Source organism: Megalopta genalis, unplaced genomic scaffold (genome assembly GCF_051020955.1).
Source record: "Megalopta genalis isolate 19385.01 unplaced genomic scaffold, iyMegGena1_principal scaffold0020, whole genome shotgun sequence".
Lineage (NCBI taxonomy): Eukaryota > Metazoa > Arthropoda > Insecta > Hymenoptera > Halictidae > Megalopta > Megalopta genalis.
The window spans coordinates 3,516,166-3,536,200 of record NW_027476090.1 but is presented as its reverse complement, the minus strand read 5'-3'; the positions used below and the strand labels follow the sequence as shown (position 1 = coordinate 3,536,200).

The 20,035-nt window shown below is 39.2% G+C and overlaps 1 protein-coding gene across 2 annotated transcripts in view; it reads right to left on the bottom strand.

Annotated features, from left to right (window-relative positions):
- Positions 1 to 15,944, bottom strand: part of LOC117227329 (choline/ethanolamine transporter flvcr2a) — a 34,082-nt gene extending 18,138 nt beyond the window's left edge. The window contains exon 1 of one of the 2 annotated variants that reach the window (XM_033482461.2): positions 15,199 to 15,944. In XM_033482461.2, coding sequence (XP_033338352.2) covers positions 15,199 to 15,297 — 99 coding nt within the window. In that variant the 5' untranslated portion in view covers positions 15,298 to 15,944. Of the gene's footprint in view, positions 1 to 3,838; positions 4,558 to 15,198 lie in introns of those variants that run through there. The other variant, XM_033482462.2, reaches the window with a different exon arrangement.
- Between the last annotated feature and the right edge of the window lie 4,091 nt (positions 15,945 to 20,035).

Here is a 20,035-nt window from a genome sequence, read left to right as displayed (position 1 = left end):
TTATCCGTCAACCACGTCACGAACTCGGTAGCTCCTTTGTATAGATACGCTAGCTTTGCGTAATCGAAGTTAGGAGTTAAATATGTATAAACGCTCGAGCAAGATTAACGTTGGTTGCTCTATGCAACTCGCTAACGCCATTGACGTTCGATCGAAATGATTTTGAAATTTGAATCTAGCATTTCTGGATCTAACAGACTGCACGATGCACGCGCATATGCGGCTATAGCACGGCTTTCCGAAACTGGGTAAACAGTTAAATCTCTCGTTCGAGCAATCGTAAACGATGCTGCGATATACGATACATACCGAACGACGGGATATCCGTAATCCTGAATCTAACTATACTACTACGGTTATAGCGTATCTGCGCAATATTCAATTCCATTTTATTGATCTATATAAATCTGCACGTTGAAGTTCCTTCAACTTGAATTCAGAATTTAGAAAATTACTTTGCTTATTCCCGCTCAAGATGCACCTAAGATTTACCGTCTAATTCAATAACCACTGTAATTATGTGACCAAAGTACGGTAATTTCTCCCTAATTCGCGCTCAGGTTGCGCAGAAAAATGGACAATTTGGGAAGAGCAGGTTTTTATAACTGTTCATAATATGAAAACGAGCCGATACAAAATCTGGTCCAGAATCCGTCAAACATTTAAACGAATATAAAGTCGGAACTTCTCCTGAAACTATTATTTAAAACAAAATTGTCGAACTCAGACACAGTTCTACCATCGAAGAGCGCATCGATAGGCTTCCGGTACATAAAGTGTTCATTAGTTCCCTGATATAACGAGACGATTTGCAAGAGCTTAAACATAGCACGATCCCAACTTAACACTATGCCGTCCGGTGGCACCACGCTGGTGCCATGCAAACACTATCTGTTTTTTTAAAAAACTCAAATAATATTTAAACTATATTTCTTGGGTGTTAAAAGGCGGCAAACTAACTATAGCATTGTGCTTATTCAACTAAGAATTAAGTACGAAAATTCTTGGATGACATATCTTAATTTTAGGAATTTATATTACCGCCATCTTTGAAATTTTTTTTTAAATCTCAAATTTCCAAGCTATTATGCCGGCGTCAAACGAAAGAATCATATTTAACCCTTAAATGCATGATTTTTTGTTTCCAATTTCTACTTATCAAACTTCATTTAAAAAATGAGTGTGTATTAAGGGAAAAAAGCGAAGAAAAAAATTATATCTTTAGGAAAATAGTTTTTTATTACAAAATTATCGTATATAGCCAATCGGCTACAAAACAAAATATTCTTCTGTATGTTGCCAAATGGCAACACGGTGCATTTAAGGGTTAAGATCTGCGGACGGCATAGTGTTAATAATACAATTTAATGCCAGACAGAACAAGTCCCTGCAACAATTTAAATATAGTAGATTCTCTCTAATTGACGCTCAGATTGTTCATAAAAATGGACAATTTGAGAAGCGGATATACGATTATTCGAGCCTCGCGGCTTGTTATTATAGTTATCGATTGTCAGCAACTATCGATACGAACCGGACGGCTCGAATAATCGTATCCCCTCTTCCCAAATTGTCCATTTTTGTGCGCAATCATTTATTAGGAGCAAGCTTTAAATAAAAACATATCGAAATCGTTCATGTACTTTACAGAAATATTCCAAGAGATTACTCATTATAGGAACCTATTTCCTGTTCACGCTCGTTAACGATTCGCTATACATACATCGTAATCGTCAGGAATTTCCTCGACATATTTGTTCCATAAACACAGTTTTGTGTTAAAGTGAGAGCACGCCGTTTAAAACGCAATAACCTTTTTAAAATTCAATCGAACGATTTGGATATTTTCTGGATAGTTTTTCCTAGACAGCGAGTTAGGAAATATTAGGAAAGTTATGTAGTTTGTTTACATTAACTTCAAACAGATAAATATGCGCAGAAACGACATTACTTTCCGGTCCCCCTAATATATACGAAAATTATTATCGGTTGGGATAACAAAATGAAACTAAAAAAGATACGTTTTTGCATGAAATTTTCAGCATGCATATAATAATAATATAATAATTATATATAATAATAATAATATTATAAATAATATAATAATAATATAATATAGATTATCGAAGCTTGTGAAGCATATTGCTTAAACTTTCGATAGAAGGTCAAACAAAAAAGTTGAGAAACGTATCTTTATATTTTTTGGAATTTCAATCAATTATAATTTTTGTAATTAGTCAGTCTGAAAACCAAAATGAAAGAAAGAATACAAATCATTCGATTCAATTTTAAAAATGTTATTGCGTTTTAAAAGGTGTATACTCGCTTTTACATATCACTGTACGTATGCAAAAGAGTTTGCATGCAAATGTCGCTAAACTAAAAGGCTAACAACAAGATCGGTCAGAGATTACACCCAATGAGAACTTTCGATGTGTGTCGACAATAATTTCCAGCGAAAGGACAAATCGTGGGGAAAAATCAAGAGGACAAATACGAGAAACGCGCGTGGAAACGAGCACTCAAAATGAAACGTTTCCACAACGCTCGTCACTGAAGGATCATTATCAATTATCAGTTGAGTTTACAGGTCCCCGAGGTAAACGGTAGGCATTCTGCGTCGAGCCATAAACACGAGCGAACTACCAGGGATCGTTCCGGGTTGGCACTATCATTGGCAGATCCCCGTGGAATTGCAAGACTTCTCTGCCGAAATAGCGGGCAATTGTTTCCCCTTTCTGATTCAGTACTTCGAACTTATCGTCGTAATAATCTCTGTAACCTTTGGATTTACGGCACCTTAGTCGTGACATTCGATTTCCTGTTTCAAAATGGATCGAATATTTTGATTGACTCGCGATTGCCCAACGTTTCTCTCGGAAAAGATATCGGCGTAGATCACGGCGGAAATGAACACAAAGCGTGGGACCTCGGTGAATCGTTCGATTAAAGACTCGATTCTCCGTCGATCCGAAACGTTCCGAAAAGATTGCGTTCTCGATAACGAGCACGGGAAAATCGTCGCAAAGGAATGCTCGCGACTTCGTCGTTAATCGCATGTATCGATTTCGACCGTACAATCGAGAAAAACGTGCTTTGGAGCGCCGCTAATTGGACACCCAACTAATATACAGCCTCCGCGGAAGATGTTCCAAGGGATCTGAAAGATCAGCTTTCCGAACGAGTCAAAATTTTTCTACACGAGTTGACGTAGTTAAAGAATCGTTTTCTGGGAGATAATGAACGAGAGGATTCTATAATTATTCCCAATTTGTGCGAGACTGAGAATCCGATCAGCACACTATTTGCATTTGCTTGCTTTTGAAATGATTCTTCGTTCATTAACACTAAACTTACCACGGTCAAGTGCCCGGTTCCTTATTTTATAATTATAAGAACAATTAAGACATTTTCATGGATAATGATTGCACAAATTACATTATTGGAACAACCGCTGTAATCGAAACTGTACGCAATCTAAATAAGTTGGATCTTTTCATCCTTGTCAGGCAATGCAGAGCGGTCAATTTTACTGTTCGATAGGTTCAGTGTTAAAAGACATAATTCTCAATTCACGAAAACTGAAAAGATCCAAGTTTCGATTATAGCGGTTGTTCCAATAATCCCAATAATTCCACTAATAATGCTCTTGTCAGGCAATGCAGAGCGGTCAATTTTACTGTTCGGTAGGTTCAGTGTTAAAAGACATAATTCTCAATTCACGCTGATAAAATAGTTAAATGCGGATAAACAGTTCCATTCGAATTACGCTCTCGTTCGCTATCAAAGCTACATTCACCCGAAAAATCGACGTCGAAAGAACAAAAGACTCACTTACCTGGTTCTGAAGAGCCAGCGACTCCGATCCCTCGATCTCCAAACGAGAGATCCCCGTCTCTCGACCCTCTCTGCGCGCTGTTCACCGTATCTCATAAATGACAAGCACTGAGCCGACACACCGAAAAAAAGAACAAACGAGGATAACTCTAGATCCCGCCGGACCCTCGCGGTTCGCGGCCGATGACGACGCAGAACGCGTCCACGTGGATCGCAGTGGCTCGATCCAAGCCGGCCACACGATCAAAACAGACTCTCCGTCGACGAAACACGCGCGGAACTATCGAAACCGGTGTCGGTGGCCTGCCGCGATAAAGCTCCGCCGAGCGATCGAGGATCGATCGATCAAGCTCGAGGATTATCGATCTAGTTACTCGTCGTACTCCTTTTTTGTCGAGCGGACGTGCGCCGTTTGCGTGGGAAAGCTTTGCTCAAGGAATTCTCGCTAGATCTGTGACGTTTAACTTTTCCGTCTATCTTTGTTTCCCGGTCTCGTTCTCGTTCTCTTTCTAGCCTATCGATCAGTCGAGGGAGAGTTACAGGAGACTGTGTTAACGCTGGTTCGACGACGGTTCAAGGAGCAGAGGGATGTCGGCCGTGCACAAGTCTCTCTGTCATGGCTCGCAGCAACCGTATGCGACATCCGAGTTCACGGAGCGCTGGACATTAACTAAATCCGATGGATTCGGCGCGGCTCGCACCACCTACGTCCTTCCTCTGATAGCGGCTTGTCTCGCGCATCGTCCGACCACGGGCCGCCCATTGCTTCTGCGCGAGATTCCCGATGGTTCGAAGCCCGCCACTGTGATTAGACGCGGCCCGATAACAGCCCGAAACCGACGACGGCTTTCGCCTAATTCGGCAAGGCCGCCCCGCGGCGCACAGACTTACCTTTCCCAACAGAGCACGACGAAAACTAATTTTCGAGGTACAGTTGGCTCGCAAAAGTGTTTATATGTCAACTAAATAACTTGAATTTTTTTTTAGGTGATAGAGAGACTTGTTTACTAGACGACGATTAAAAAGCTTTTATTTTTAATTTTACTATTACTTGGAATGAAGAGAAAAAATTAAAAACTTTTTTATCCGAGCTCACGACGAAAATTGAAAAAAGATCTCGGTAACTTGCATGCATGTTAAAAATTTTATGGAAATCGGTTCACGTTGTTACGAGTTGCGATAAATTAAAGATCGCAGTTTCATCACGATTTTGTCCAAAAACTGGTAGAAATCTGCAGCTTTTTTCAAATATTTCAACGCTCGTAGCTCGACTCTCGGTTAACCGATTTCGATCAAATTTTCAGCACGCATATAAGTCGCCGAGATCTACAAAAGGCATTTTTTATATTTTCATTATAGGCTCAGATAAAAACGTTAAGGAACGAGGATTTTTAATTTTTTCTTTTAATTCCACTTAATTAATAGTAATTAATAGTAAAATTGAAAAAGAAAGCTTTTCAGTCATCGTCTAGTAAACTAGTCCCTCTATCATCTAAAAAAAGTTCAAGCCATTTAGTTGAGTTTTGAAAAAATTATTGCGTTTTAAGTGGTTATTTTAAGAGGTCCACTTTTGTGGGTCACTGTATATGGCAGCATATTAGTTATTACTCGTCATTAGAAAAAGTCCGCGTACATCCTTGAAAAATTGAGAAGATTTTTCAAACTGGACCAAACGACTTGGATTATTTGGATTGATACACGTCCTTGTTTACTAGACAATGACTCGAACAATTTTTGTGAGCTTTCCTGAGATTGTACAAAAATTTAAACATTGCGTTTTGTAGATCTCGGTAATGTACATACATGCTGAAAATTTCTCAAAATCGTTTGACGCAGGGTCATGCTACAGACGTTGATACGTGTAAAAATCTTCAGATTTCGTACAGTTATCGGTCAAATGTCGTGACAAATTGCGATTTTCACGATGTTTGATTCTTCGCGACTCATTACAGTGTCAAACGATCCCGATAAAATTTTCAGCATGCATGTGAGATGCAGAGATCTACAGAACACAATGTTTAAATTGTTGTTACAAGTTCAGATAAAGAAGTAAGATAAAGACATCATTCTTTCATTTTGTTTTTGTCACTCCAGCCAAATAATCAATTATCATTTACGGAAAAACTTGTTATTCGTTGTCTAGTAAACTAATCTTTTTAAAATCTGAAAATAGTTAAAAAAAATAGGTTTAAAAAGTTATTCAGTTTTAAAATGAGTACACAGCCATGAGTATGTCTACATTGTATGTATGCCATTTCTTAATGTTTCTTTCGGTTTAAATTTTCCAATTATCTAGTTTAAAAAAATTTGTATAGTTTCCTTCTGAAGCTTTATCTAGCAATATCAACCAGATTTAGTATTTTTTGCACAGGTACACACACACACACACACACACACACACACACACACACACACGCACTCTTGGTCGGCGACAACAGCGATAAATTTATAGAACATTTCACCACTAAAATATATGTTATAAAGATAAAATTTGCACATAATATTTTTGAATTATGTCTTGTGCTTCCATCCTTAATATGTCTTAAATATTATTGTAGTTCTCATACTATGTTAGAGACAAAATTGTGATAATCATCGAGAGACCTGTTTTAACAAGACTCATAACTTAACACTTCGACGGTCACGCCAACAACCTTAAAATTTTTACTAGAATATACTAAAATATACTATTCTAAAGTATCTTACTTAATCAAATTAAAATTGAAAAGTTAAGCTGTATGCATCGATTGTTTTTTAAATATCCTTACGTTTTGCGGATCCGAATACAATCGGGAAGATACAATAAATTAGCAATCGATAGCGTTGAAGTAACATTTCGACTATGATATCCAATCGAAAAATGTTGCCAGTTTTTAAGATACTCGAGATTGAAGTCGATGCTCTCCGCGAGCAATGTTAAAGATATTGTAATTAAAATCGTCACTTTCAATTTCATATTCTAATTATATTGGTACAGCCAAATGTCGAGAAATCAGCGATATTCCACTGATCTTGCACTTTGAATTTTGCATCTTTGATGACACATTCGAATTCGGTAAGCTGAAAAACACAAGTGCGCCGATTTTCATGAAAATCGTATGAAGTTTTGAGTTCTGGCTGACTTCTTGAGGAAGGCTTACCACAATGTAAGCTATTCGGATTACAGAGAGCCTGCGACTCCTCGTCCATTCGGTTGGATCTTGTTTGGCACGAAGTTCTGGATAATTTGAATCTGTTTGCTCCAGCTGTCGCCAGCGGAAAAACCACTTCGGCGGATGTAAATGTGGGCGGTGATCGAGTTATGGTCTGAGAGATTTCCGTTTGCTGAAACGCAAACATCGTAAGGACAGTGTTTTCGGACAGTTTATGCTCAATTATTATCAATGCCCGACAGTCAGGTCGGAGCATTCGCATGAATTCGCTCTCGAACTTCGAGAACATCGGTCCGATAAAAGGCGCTTGGATATAATTTTGATCTGTGCAAGGGATTAACAATAAATCTGTGCGACGGTCAGAATCTGATAAGTAAGGCATCAAAGTTCGCATTTGTTCCAGATCTTCCTTGCAACTGTCCCGAATCTTACCGCCCCAGTCCCCGACCGTCGATACTCAATCTTCTGACCCGGAAGATCGAAGATTAACGTTGTCACGATTTATGCGACCTACATACATCAAAGTCTTTTTCATTTCGTGGAAGAAATAACCTCGACGATGGGTATCATCCATGGAACTCCTTCATCCAAAAATGATCGATTGTTACTTTATTTCTCCCCCACGAGTCAAAAGGGTTCTTTGATATCTCTTGCAAATATCCTCCCAGTCCAATAGCGCGGGATAAGTGTTTCACGCGTATTGTCAACTGTTCGATGATCGATGATCGGACCGGATTTTTTAAAGTCCGAAGACATTGTTTCGTGCGGAAATATTGTTCACCGTCGCGTCTCGGAGATTTTCGCCGCAAGAGGAGGCAGCGCGTTAACGACAACATAACCGTAAACAGAAAAAGTCCATTTTGCGAGATAATGGCGCGCAGCGATGATAATGACGCAACGGATGCAAGGCCGTCGCGGATGTAACGCAACTTTCGATGGACAAATAATCTGGAGCAGAGACGGGAGAACTGCTTGGACTTTGATTTCCTTGATTATTGTGTCAGAACGATCAAACGATGAGGGAACGAGTAGGAATTTATCCAGTAAGACGATTCTGTAACACGTTCCGAATTTCTGGTGAAACTGCCTTATCTCTTTTCCATTAAAAGTTTCGTCCGAATGCAACGCGTGAATCTTTGTACGCTACACATTTCGCACTGCTTGAATCCGCGCGAATTCTTCGAAACGGAAAAGCTGAAATATTCCAAATAAATTGAATACATACAAGTAGCCCACGAAAGTACACCTTTTAAAACTGAACCGAGTGACTTGAATGTTTCTTCAGATGATAGAGGGACTAGTGTACTAGACAATGGCCAAAATGTTTCGTTTTTAATTTTGCTATTATTTGGAATGACAAAAAAGATAGAAAACTCTCGTTTTTTAACTTTTTTATCCGAGGCTGTAACGAAAATTTAAAAAATGCGTTATGTAGAACGCGGCAACTTACACGCATCCTAAAAATTTTATCGAAATCGGTCGACGTTGTCACGAGTTACAACAAATTAAAGATGGCAAAAATCGCAGTTTCGTCACGATTTAGATCGAAAACTGTAAGAAGTCTGCAGTTTTGAAAACCTTTCAACGCCTGTAGCTCGCGACTCTCGGTTAACCGATCAAATTTTCAGCACGCATATACGAGAGGCATTTTCTAAATTTTCGTTTCAAGGTCAGGTAAAAAAAGTTAAAAGAAAACGAGAGTTTTTTTATATTTTTTTCTGTCGTTCCAAATGATGGCAAAATTTAAAAAAGACATTTCGCTCGTTGTCTAGTATGCTAGTCCCCCTATCATCTAAAAAAAAACCATTCAAGTCATTTAGTCCAGTTTGAAAAACGTTACTGCGTTTTAAAAGGTGTACGGACACTTTTCAAGGCAACTGTATAGCGATCTCTCTCGCTTTCGCTGTAACAGGAAACGCAAAATTCTTTCAACGACGGAAGAACAATTTGCCAAGGTTATTTGCCTCGGAAAATATTGCCCCGGAACATTTGCGAAACAAATTAACATTCTTTGGCATTAGTATTCAGGGAAAGCGGAAACTCCCCTAACTCCGGACAGTTCGGGCAAGCGAGCCTGTCTGACCAAAGACATGATGGTTCTACTTTGAGCCTGAAACAACGGTGCGACGCGCCGGAGAATGAACGATCATGCCACGAATGTTTCTACGAATTCCTAGTGGCGTATACCGATCCACGGAACCTCATTTTCCTGGTCCCCGATGCTGCTGCACGAAAGAGGAAACGCTCGGGAAAATTGTCTCGAATGTCTGTTTTATCTCCTCGCTGAGATGAAGTTCTGCTGGTCCCTCACATAAACTGCGCGACGTGGAACCGTTATGAACGCCAACGAGTTAATCGATGTGAACGATTCGTTCGGTGAAAATGTCGCGGAACGATTCCCGTTGCGGACTTATCGCAGCGTTTTATCGTGGCGACTTTCGTTAGTGAAAAAAATAAGCATGCAACAGCTGGCTGCCGAAAGAGGTGCGGAACGTGACAACGATACCGATTGCTCGGTTCGTGCTCGGTGCGTGATACAACGACAAGTGCAAACACCATCTTCCGAGAATACAACTTAAGCTCCCCTAGATGCGATAGTACGGCCGGCGGATTCTCGAATCGACGATTGGAGAGAAGCGATCGTAAATTAATAACTTACCGCAAACGCAGGGCCTGTCACCTAATAATAAAGCGAGAGGCGGAAATAGACCAACGGGAGCTGTGATTGTTAGATACGTGCGCATTAAACCGCATTTGCATCGTAAATTTTCAGAAAATAAGCTCGGCTCGCGGATCGAGCCAGCCGAATGACAATCGTCGATTTTTATGCGGTTTCAACGTGAGACGAAGGAATCGAAAGTAACAATTTCTTTTTGGACTACGATCACGCAAGTACCGTTGCGGTTACAATTGTAATGCAATATTGTTTTTAAATTAAACTGAATTGTAATCAAAAGTAAATATAAGTCTTCGTAATTATAGATTGTTCTCATTTTTTTTCTATAATATTTTCGATAACTTTCTATTATCTTTATTCTCTGTTTTTCTTCATATCCTGTTTCATTTCTGCTATTTCGCAAAGACGGAACGGATCTTCGAAAATTTTGACTAATTTCTTAAAATCTGATCTGTACATGGCAAAATGCCAAGATGACAAGTGAAACAGATCATAAAGTTATTATCGATGAAGTTAACTTTAAATTAACTTAACAATACATTTGTTCAGTAAGCAATACGTATACTCTTCTTGTTCGTCACAATGAGGAAAATGTGACTTACGTAACTATGATTGCAACTCACTCGAGTGTCGGCGTAGACGGTTGATTTTCTTACTAATGAAAAGCCGATAATAACGTTACTCGCGACTCCTGACGCTGATGCTTGGATCATGATATTGATCTACAAATTTTCGCTAACTAGATACTCGAACGCGTTAAGTGACGATCAGGTTTACATTTAAAAAGATCAAGCAAAGTAATCAGATTTTTAAGACTTCAGAAACAAATTATTTCCGGCTATCTAACAGTTACTCTGATTTGTATAAGTAAGTAGTAGTGTAACATATATATAACATATAGTATATTATACTATAATATACTATAATAATATAATAACACATAGTATATTATACTATAATATACTATAATAATATAATAACATATAACATATTATACTATATTATAACAGTATAACAGTATATAAAAGTATAACAGAGTTATATGTGTAAAATTCTGCAATGAAAGCTTTATTAGTTTTTGAATTACTTACAATGTGTCCCCTATTTAAGCCCTCGAGAATGATTAACAGTACAGTTCAACAGATGATTATAAAAATGTTTCAACATTTGGCAAGAGAAATGGAAAAACGCAATATATGAATTCTCTGCGCGCACATGGAATTTTTTAATTGCTATTTGCACCCTTTCAAAGTGGACGATTGCAAATATGAGAGAGCACGTGTCAAATATTTTGTTTCGACCGTTATGTCGCGGCGACAAAAACGTATAAAAATTGGTATATCACTTGTTTGACTTCTCTTGTCAGATATGCCAGCTTCCTCTGTTTTCTATGAACATTTCAAAGAGATCGAGTTTTTGGTAAAATTATTGAAGAGAATTTGGACATGCAAAACTGTTTTTTCAAAAACGTCTTTACCAACGAGTTGGCGACCTTTTTCGATTACAGTTGCTTCATTTTATGATCGTCTCTGTGGTCGTTCTCATCCTTCATTTACAAGATTTTCATCTCGATTTTAGAATTTCTACCGTCAGTGAACGCTGCTTTCAATTACAGCACTGTGACCAAACTTAACGCTGCCATTTGCTGCAGCTGCAGCAAAAAGAAAATGATAGAAATGTCAGGTCGATTCGTGTCTCGAAATAAAGTTCATATAGAAGAAAGGTTGGGCACATAACAAAGAAAATGAAATTTCAAATGATGTACAACACATTTGATTCTTCTTAAGCAATTCGTTCATGTAAAAATCAGTCCTCGTGCCCGCTGAAGTACCCACTAGAATTTCGCAACGAATCGTTAATCATCTTGAGAATTTCCCATTCATGAAAACATACTCGATCGTATAAAGCCACGCTGTAATCTGCTTCGAAAAAGATTCCGCGTCGAAGCTTCTAAACAAAATCGCCCGAATCTAGTTCACTGCGTGTAAATGGTCCGACCCGAAATAACTTGCCGATTAGAAGATTAGCAGATAACACGTAACAATCAAATGTCCTCTTATCTTCGACAAAATCCAGAGACGTAATAATTCGAGGCCGATTCCTAGAACGTAACGATGTCCCATGAGGTTCCTCTTATCGTTCGACATTCGAACTGAATTATGGAGAATGGGTGTCCTGATCGATTTTTAACGACGTCCTACGCAATGTGTAACGTTACAGCATCAAGTGGCACAGATAAAAGGATATTCTCTCATCGACCGCTTATTCCGCTTATTCTTTCCTTATCGAGATTTCAATGATTCCTGGAAATCTGGAAAGAATTATATAACTGATTTGTTCGACGGATCATCGATGTGATAACGCTCGAGGAATGATAGAGAGACGTGCTAGAAATTCAATCGATTCGAAATCCAAACAAAAGATTCGCGACGTGAAAGAAATTTTCTGTTGTGACTGCTTTATCTTCGCCGCAATCAATCTAACCGACAATATTGAATCTTACTGCGCGTTCCAGTTACATTTTTAACAACCGCTCCTACGAATTTTATTTCCAGACCGATTGATTCTGTTTTCAGGACGCTGAAATTACAAATACTTCAGGGCCGTTCGAGATTCTTCCGCGTCTAGGTCAACATGAAATTTCTTTACAACGAGGAAAGAATTTCTTATTAGAGGATCCACATGGGAGGAGGAAAAACTTGAGCACCGTGGCAGGAGGAGGAAAGTTTCTTTATCCGTTATCCATGTATAAACAAACTTTTCACCGATTCCAATTTATTGGAGATAAAGCTCGACGATATAATTGAAAATGGTACGATTACAATGATCAAATATGCATTATCCTCGAACAAATTAGCCCACGAATTTTTAGATTCCGAGAAGCAGTAAATCAACTTGTACAATGCTGCGTGCCTCCGTAGCCACACATTTGTTATTTCCATTTCTCAAGTTCCGTCCTTAAAAATCTCGAGACATACTCGAAATAATCCGATCGTATCACTGAAAAACGCCAATCTTTCACGATAACTAAAACGAATCGTTTAAACAAAATAAACAAGTCAGACATCTAGATAACAAGCTCGAGCGACGATACGATAATTGAAAGAAGGTAGAAAGTATATAATGTTCTACAGCGCGTGCACGAAAAATGATCGCGTCGATAAGCTTCAAGATGGCAGAGCAATGTTACGGTTAATAAATTTCTTCAAAAGAGCCACCAGATCATCCGATAATCAGCGATCGTACGCTGTCAACAAGCGTAATCTTCTTCAGAATTCATATAAAGGGTAGGGATCTTGTACATTCAATTCGCCATTTCCTTGGAAGAAAGACAACGCGAGCCAGATAAGGCGACGTAACCGCGCATCCTTCCCAAGACCGCCCGATGACCAAGGATTAAGCACGATACACACGTTTAATATTTATGGAACACGTCTACGCACACGGTTTACATGCATCCGCGCCGACACGCGTTGCATAACATGAAGCGCGTTCGAGGCGACTCGCGCGTCGATAATTTATATCGTGTAATAGACGGTGCAGAGATAATATAGATAGTGCTCATCGCGACGCTAAATGTTTGTTCAATGACACGACTTATCGCGCCGTTCCAACCGCTCGGCCCCGCGAAATCATCCCGATTTTTCAGGCCGGAAACGAACGCCGCAGATTTTTCAACACAAAAATTGTTTCCGAGACACGTCCGGATACGTCATATTCAGAATTAGTCGAACTTAGTCAAACTGTGTTCAGCTTCGACTATCTTCTTCATGTGTATGTGTGTGTGTGGGACAATTTCAGGTTCTACATAATGAAAACATTTAAAATGCATCAAACGACTTGAACTTTTCTTGAAATGTTAGAGAATCTAGTTCGCTAAACAATCGGCAAAAAAATTCTTGCAAAGATTAAGATCCTTTGAAACAGCAAGAAAGGTGAAAAGAATTTTTTAACTTTTTTTATTTGAGCGAGCAATTAAACTTTAAATATTGCATTTTGCAGATCTTGGTAACTTACATACGCGTAAACTTTGTTGCAAACAATTTTTTTTGCACGATTGCTTAATAATCTAGGCTCTCTAACATCTCAAATATTTTTATAATAACAGAACTGTGTTCAGCTTCGATTATCTTCTTCATGTGTATGTGTGTGTGTGGGACAATTTCAGGTTCTACATAATGAAAACATTTAAAATGCACCGAAAGACTTGAACTTTTCTTGAGATGTTAGAGAATCTAGTTCGCTAAACAATCGGCAAAAAAATTCTTGCAAAGATTAAGATCCTTTGAAACAGCAAAAAAAGTGAAAAGAATTTTTTAACTTTTTTTATTTGAGCGAACAATTTTAAATATTGCATTTTGTAGATCTTGGTAACTTACATACGCGTAAACTTTGTTGCAAACAATTTTTTTTTGCACGATTGCTTAATAATCTATACTCTCTAACATCTCAAATATTTTTATAATAACAGAACTGTGTTCAGCTTCGATTATCTTCTTCATGTGTATGTGTGTGTGTGGGACAATTTCAGGTTCTACATAATGAAAACATTTAAAATGCACCGAACGACTTGAACTTTTCTTGAAATGTTAGAGAATCTAGTTCGCTAAACAATTGCCAAAAAAATTCTTGCAAAGATTAAGATCCTTTGAAACAGCAAAAAAAGTGAAAAGAATTTTTTAACTTTTTTTATTTGAGCGAACAATTTTAAATATTGCATTTTGTAGATCTTGGTAACTTACATACGCGTAAACTTTGTTGCAAACAATTTCTTTTTGCACGATTGCTTAATAATCTATACTCTCTAACATCTCAAATATTTTTATAATAACAGATGGTTCAAACATAGTCAAACCTACGCCACTTCCAGGACAGGTAAACACTCGTTTTGCCTATAAAGTACGCGAATTTCTATCTTCAAAATTGCGAAACCTCTGATTTCAGCATAAATACTTCAAACGTAGTCAAACACTGTCAGACATAAATGGCACAATTGAACCCCAACCACTCGGGAAAATCTTGTTTCCGCAATGAAGAACATAAATTCGATGTTCCCGGGATCCCTGACACAGCATTCGGCTGATCGACCAACACCTAGATCTCGCTTAGCGACATCATCGTCCCGCCTCCGTTTCGTAACATTTGTGATCCACTCGGGGCTTATTTCGTTCCGATAACAAAGCCTCCAACGAGCCGATAATGTTTCGGTCCGAGCGACCAGGCATTCTATTTCGTCGTATATCGCCAGCGCAAAAACCATTAAAAGGTACAATATCTTTTCAGGAGGAATAGCAAGGCGAGCGGTTCGAGGGGTCCATCGTATCGACGGATACCCGGGAGGCACAAAAGGACAGAAAACTTTCCTCGGCGAGCATCGTCCGCGGCGAGCGGAAAGCAGGAGGCTAGTTATCATCCGCGTGCGCGCGCGCCGATAATGCTCTCAACGAGGAGGAAAGTTATTCGACCGGCTATCTTCTGCGCGGGCCGTTATCTAATCAGTCCGCGAATAACCGAAACAGAAACCGCTCATACCTGATCGCGAAACACCGGTCGATGTGACAGGCCTCTACCCTGCTGCAGAAGCCCGTCCGATTCTCCGTTGACTCCTCGATCCTGGTTCTCGATCTTCATTCTCGATCTTCTCAGCAACTTGCACGGCCTCGCGTTCTCTTCTGTGCGACAATATTTTTCTGAAAATCGTCCGACCAGATCTGCCCGCTTCACTTATCTCCTCGGTTCTCTTTTCAACTCGTCCAATCACTTCGATCGAAATTTTTGGAAATATAACTTTATTCGATCCGTCTTATATTCGGAAGGAACGGTGATTCGTTTGTTCCCACTGCAGTTGACCGGTTTGAATTTTCAAGGTTCACTCGAAGGTATTTTTCAGTTACACTGCAGGAACCGTTTCGATTTTCGGACCGATTATTTTTCCGGCCACTTTGCCGTGATCTGTTCCGATCCCTGAGATTATTCTGTCACTTCGGGATATAGCGAAGACGACGACGGAGCAGACACTGTCGTTTGATCTTGAAAAAAATATTATCGCAGTGCGGGGTCGCGGACGCCGTTCGAATTTTTGCGATCGGCGCTCGGACCGTGCCGTGTCTCCCGCAGCGTTAATTGACAGTTGCCGTCGTGTCCGCACCGTCGCGGCCGTAAACCGGAGACGGATCCGCGCTGGAATATTAATTTCCCCGGTTGAGGAAGCGTTGTTCGCTGTAGCTGAAATGACCACGCGCGAAACGGCTGATTCGCGATTGAACGCCGCGCCACACGGAATCGCGGAACTGCGACGCTCTATCGACGAGCCGATGAGTTCCCGTGCATCGGACGCTGTTATCGGACACTGATTTCATTGCTAATTGAGCCGAGCTTCGTCGGTACCGTACTCATGGGCCGCGTTAATAAACGATCCGGGCAAACAACGCGAGCAAATATTTGGCATATATTCAGAGTCTTACTTCGTCGAGGGAATTTTTCCATTTCCGTGGTAGCGGTGCGCTAAACTCGATCGCAAATAGTATTGTGTTTGGTGTACATTGTGTCTAGATAGCGCACACTATCGTTCGTATCCACAAAGTAACAGATCTGGGTACATAGCGCATCGACGGTGCAACTGTTGCTTCCGAGGAATTCATTCATTCGTTTATGGTAATTCGGTGAGAACGCGTTCACAGGAACGAAATATTTATCGAACATCTGCGGTCTAATTATCGAAATCTTCGATCGACGGGCAGGCTGAATGATCAGTCGGTGTCGTTTCTTTAGTAGCTTGTGACGCATTCTCAGTGATTGATTTCTGCGTCTGATTTGTGGAACATGACAGGCGGACTGTAAGAATCGAAGGCTGAAAAGTTTCCTTTTTCGATAGACAGGACGGTTGATAATTCTCTGTACAATTGTTGGGAGAGAAGCGACAGGAACAGAAATAAATCATTTTACTGCCAGAAGAGCCAAAGTTACTCGTCCGTATACATTTCTTTTTCGGTTCGTTTCAACGGAATGGAGAGAATACGGTAGGGCAGATGTACCACATTAAGGGTTCTGGCCACAGTAAGGATTTATATGAATGTTAACGCAAATAGTCTCAAAGTAAGAATGTCAGAAATGTGCAAGTTTTAATAGATAGACCTTTAGTTTTGAAGTCTTAAATTTCAATAAGCCAACGAAACGATTTAAGAATTGTTACACTTCAAACGTAGTAAAATGCGCATTTTTCACCGTTTGTGGTCGCTTGTACAGCACTTCGGCTATGTTTAGTACCATTTCTGGCTACCTCAAACATTTAATATTACACGTATCATAGTTTTCTGATAAAGAACGATACAAGTGATCAAAATGCAGCATAATTTTTCCAAAATTCCTCTTTCCTATATTCTACTTTGTGGTATTTGAAAATCTTGGTGTTACGACGTACGATGATATATGTATAATGATGTAAAAATAGTTCCACCTCTTTTGCATTGTTTTTTTAATGTTTTTCATGTTTATTTCATTCCTCGTATTTTCCTTCCCCCTCAGTTCCCTTCATTTTACTTCTAATTTGTATTCCTTCATTTCTTCTACTTTCTCCTGCTTTATCCTTTTTGCTATTCGTTAATTAATTCGTTTATGAAAATTCGGCGAGGACGCGTTCACAGGAACGTAACATTTATTGAACACCTGCGGTCTAATTATCGAAATCTTCGAGGAGAGTTGAAAATTAATAGCTACGTAAACTTGCTCGACAGTTTTTACGAGTAATTGTTCAGATGATAAAATGGTAATGGGTTACGATTAAGCTTGTTAAATGATAACGAAACCTCGTCGATGTTTGTTCGGGACCATCTACCAAACTATTTGGTAAATACAATTTGTAAAACACGCGCGCGCGCGCGACTACCGGATAATTATTCTTCGGTATCTACACAAACAAGGTGCGGCATCGCAATCGCTTGATCTACAAGCGGTATCTTTTGAGGGTCTTAGATGGGCGTGTGTCCAATAAGCTGATTTGAACTCGTGACAATCGAACGACAAATTTGTGCTCGTTATCGAATTTCGTCGGAACTAATGTAACACGGTCTAAATAGACGGGAGTGTTTGTCGAGCGTTAAATGTTTTTGCGTTTCGTTTCAATTAGAGCACAGATCCTGCTACATCGTTTATCAAAGTCATCTGAAATGATTAAATTTCTAGTAAAAAAAGGAGGAAAAAAAATCCTTCTTAATTCCGGTTTCTACAAAATAATTAATAAAAATATAGATACGAAGAGAATACGCATTTAATGGTAATGAAATAATTGAAACGTGACACGTGTTCTCAGAAGCGAATGTAGAGCAAGGTATGTTTAGAATGTTTTTGGTGTCAGACATTTTGAAAACAACGAACGTTTGATGAGGATCGAGTTACGTGACTAGTTGATCTGTGTACAAATGTCTGCGAAGATTCATCGAAAGTAGAAGTAGGTTGTCGGGTGATCCGGATACTATAGAAATGATTTGCTGCAGTTCTGGCCCCGTTTCCAAGTGAACCAACTTTGCGCAGCTAATTCAATATAGCCGATAAAATACTAGAACAAGTGGCTTTTATCGAGAGACGAGAATTTTTTCTTCTCCCTGAACATGTGACTGCTGTGATACACCTCGTTTCTTGATAAAATCCTTCAATTTCGAAATTTTCACGAAAAAGTAATTCCGCCAAATGATACGCGCGCGCGTCCACTAAAAATTAATTACGGACAATTACAAACAAATTTCACGCGAAAAAATTGATCCATGAATTCGGAACAAATAATCGATACAATTAACCACTTGACATACGAATAAAATGTGCATCGACGCGTCCGAAGAATACTATTTAATTTGGCTCAACTGGACACTCATGTACAAGCTCAGAAACAGGGCCTTTTCTTTTTAAAATTACATTGCTATATAACATTCAATAGGGTTGAAGTATAGTGTTAGTGTACAACAATTAAGTAATAGTATAAAATAATAATTTAATAATTTTGTAATGTGTGATACATCTCAAAGCATTTAGTAATATGTAGCGAAACGAGGCATATTTTACACTGCCAAGTTGTTTCACTTCGTATATTATGTTTTACGCAAACATGGCATCTTTTTGCAGGATGTTGCTTTTTATTTGTCGCGGGTATATGTTCAGGAAAATGTGTCCAATATTTTGCTTGTAACCGAGTTGGGCATTCACTTTGCGACCGTCTGCCGCGTATCGGATAGTCCGGCAGGGACAAATTACAAAGCATGTCTTCTGCAATATTCAATCGAAAATTCACAATCGATTGCTTTTGTGAAGTAGGCAATTTGGAATATAAAACATAAGCATTATAAATAGCTACATCAAACATATAAAAAAATATTTTTTTATATCCTTTTGCACATTTTCTCATGAGGGGGAAACATGCAAGAGATTGGTCTTGCTTGTCTACACCTCCCATTCCACGATTATACTCCAGAACACAGGTCGGTTTTATTTGTCGATGCAATGTTGTTTATCGGTACTGTTAGGAGGAGGAAAGCATCTCCAACAGTCTAAACAAAACAGCATCAATGCACGACCGAAACAATTAAAGAATCTAATAATGAAATGCACGGCGCTCGCCGAATACAGTTCTTGACGTCTTGGAGACGTCAAAGTCTACAATGGCACATGAAGTAAATGACGTCTCCCAGACGTCATTGTATGTCAAGTGGTTAATATTGATCACCGAGAGATTCATTACAATTGTTATTGTCACCATTGTGCGACTTTATCTCAAAGTAGAGACATCCAGCTTGGCACGGTCCGATCTCCGGACTGCTGACAGTGGTTACCGACAGTGTTACTCAGACACTCCTAATCGGTAGGCAGCACGGCTTACAAGCGTGCATCGATGTTCCCTTTCGAACGGCGTAGAAAATGCCGTAATAGCACCGTGTTCTTTAAATCTGTCTTTCGTGCACTTTGCGAGTTATATTTGTTGAAGGTTGTCCCTGCGACGGACGTAATATTTTAAATTAGGGTATTACATTGTTGTATGATGAGCTGCGTCGCATCTAGCGAGAGAGTGCGACGACTGTCTACTGTCTGCGTTGCCTTTTTTCTTGAGGCTCCTACGGCCAAAAATTTTGTTTTTTAGTTAGTTGCCGGCGGACGAGCGAGGTGTGTAGTTGTGCCTATCGAACTATCACCCTTAATATCGATTAGCTTTATGTGTGTTTCCTTTTCTTTTTCTTCAATAAAAATTAACTCTGTTACAATTATTTGCGTTGCCTGTAAAAATTCAACAATATTAAATACAAATTTATTCTACTAACTCGGAATAAATTTTCTATAACAAAAATAGTCAGCTAGTTCTTTCTATCAATTCGGAGTTCCTTTATGA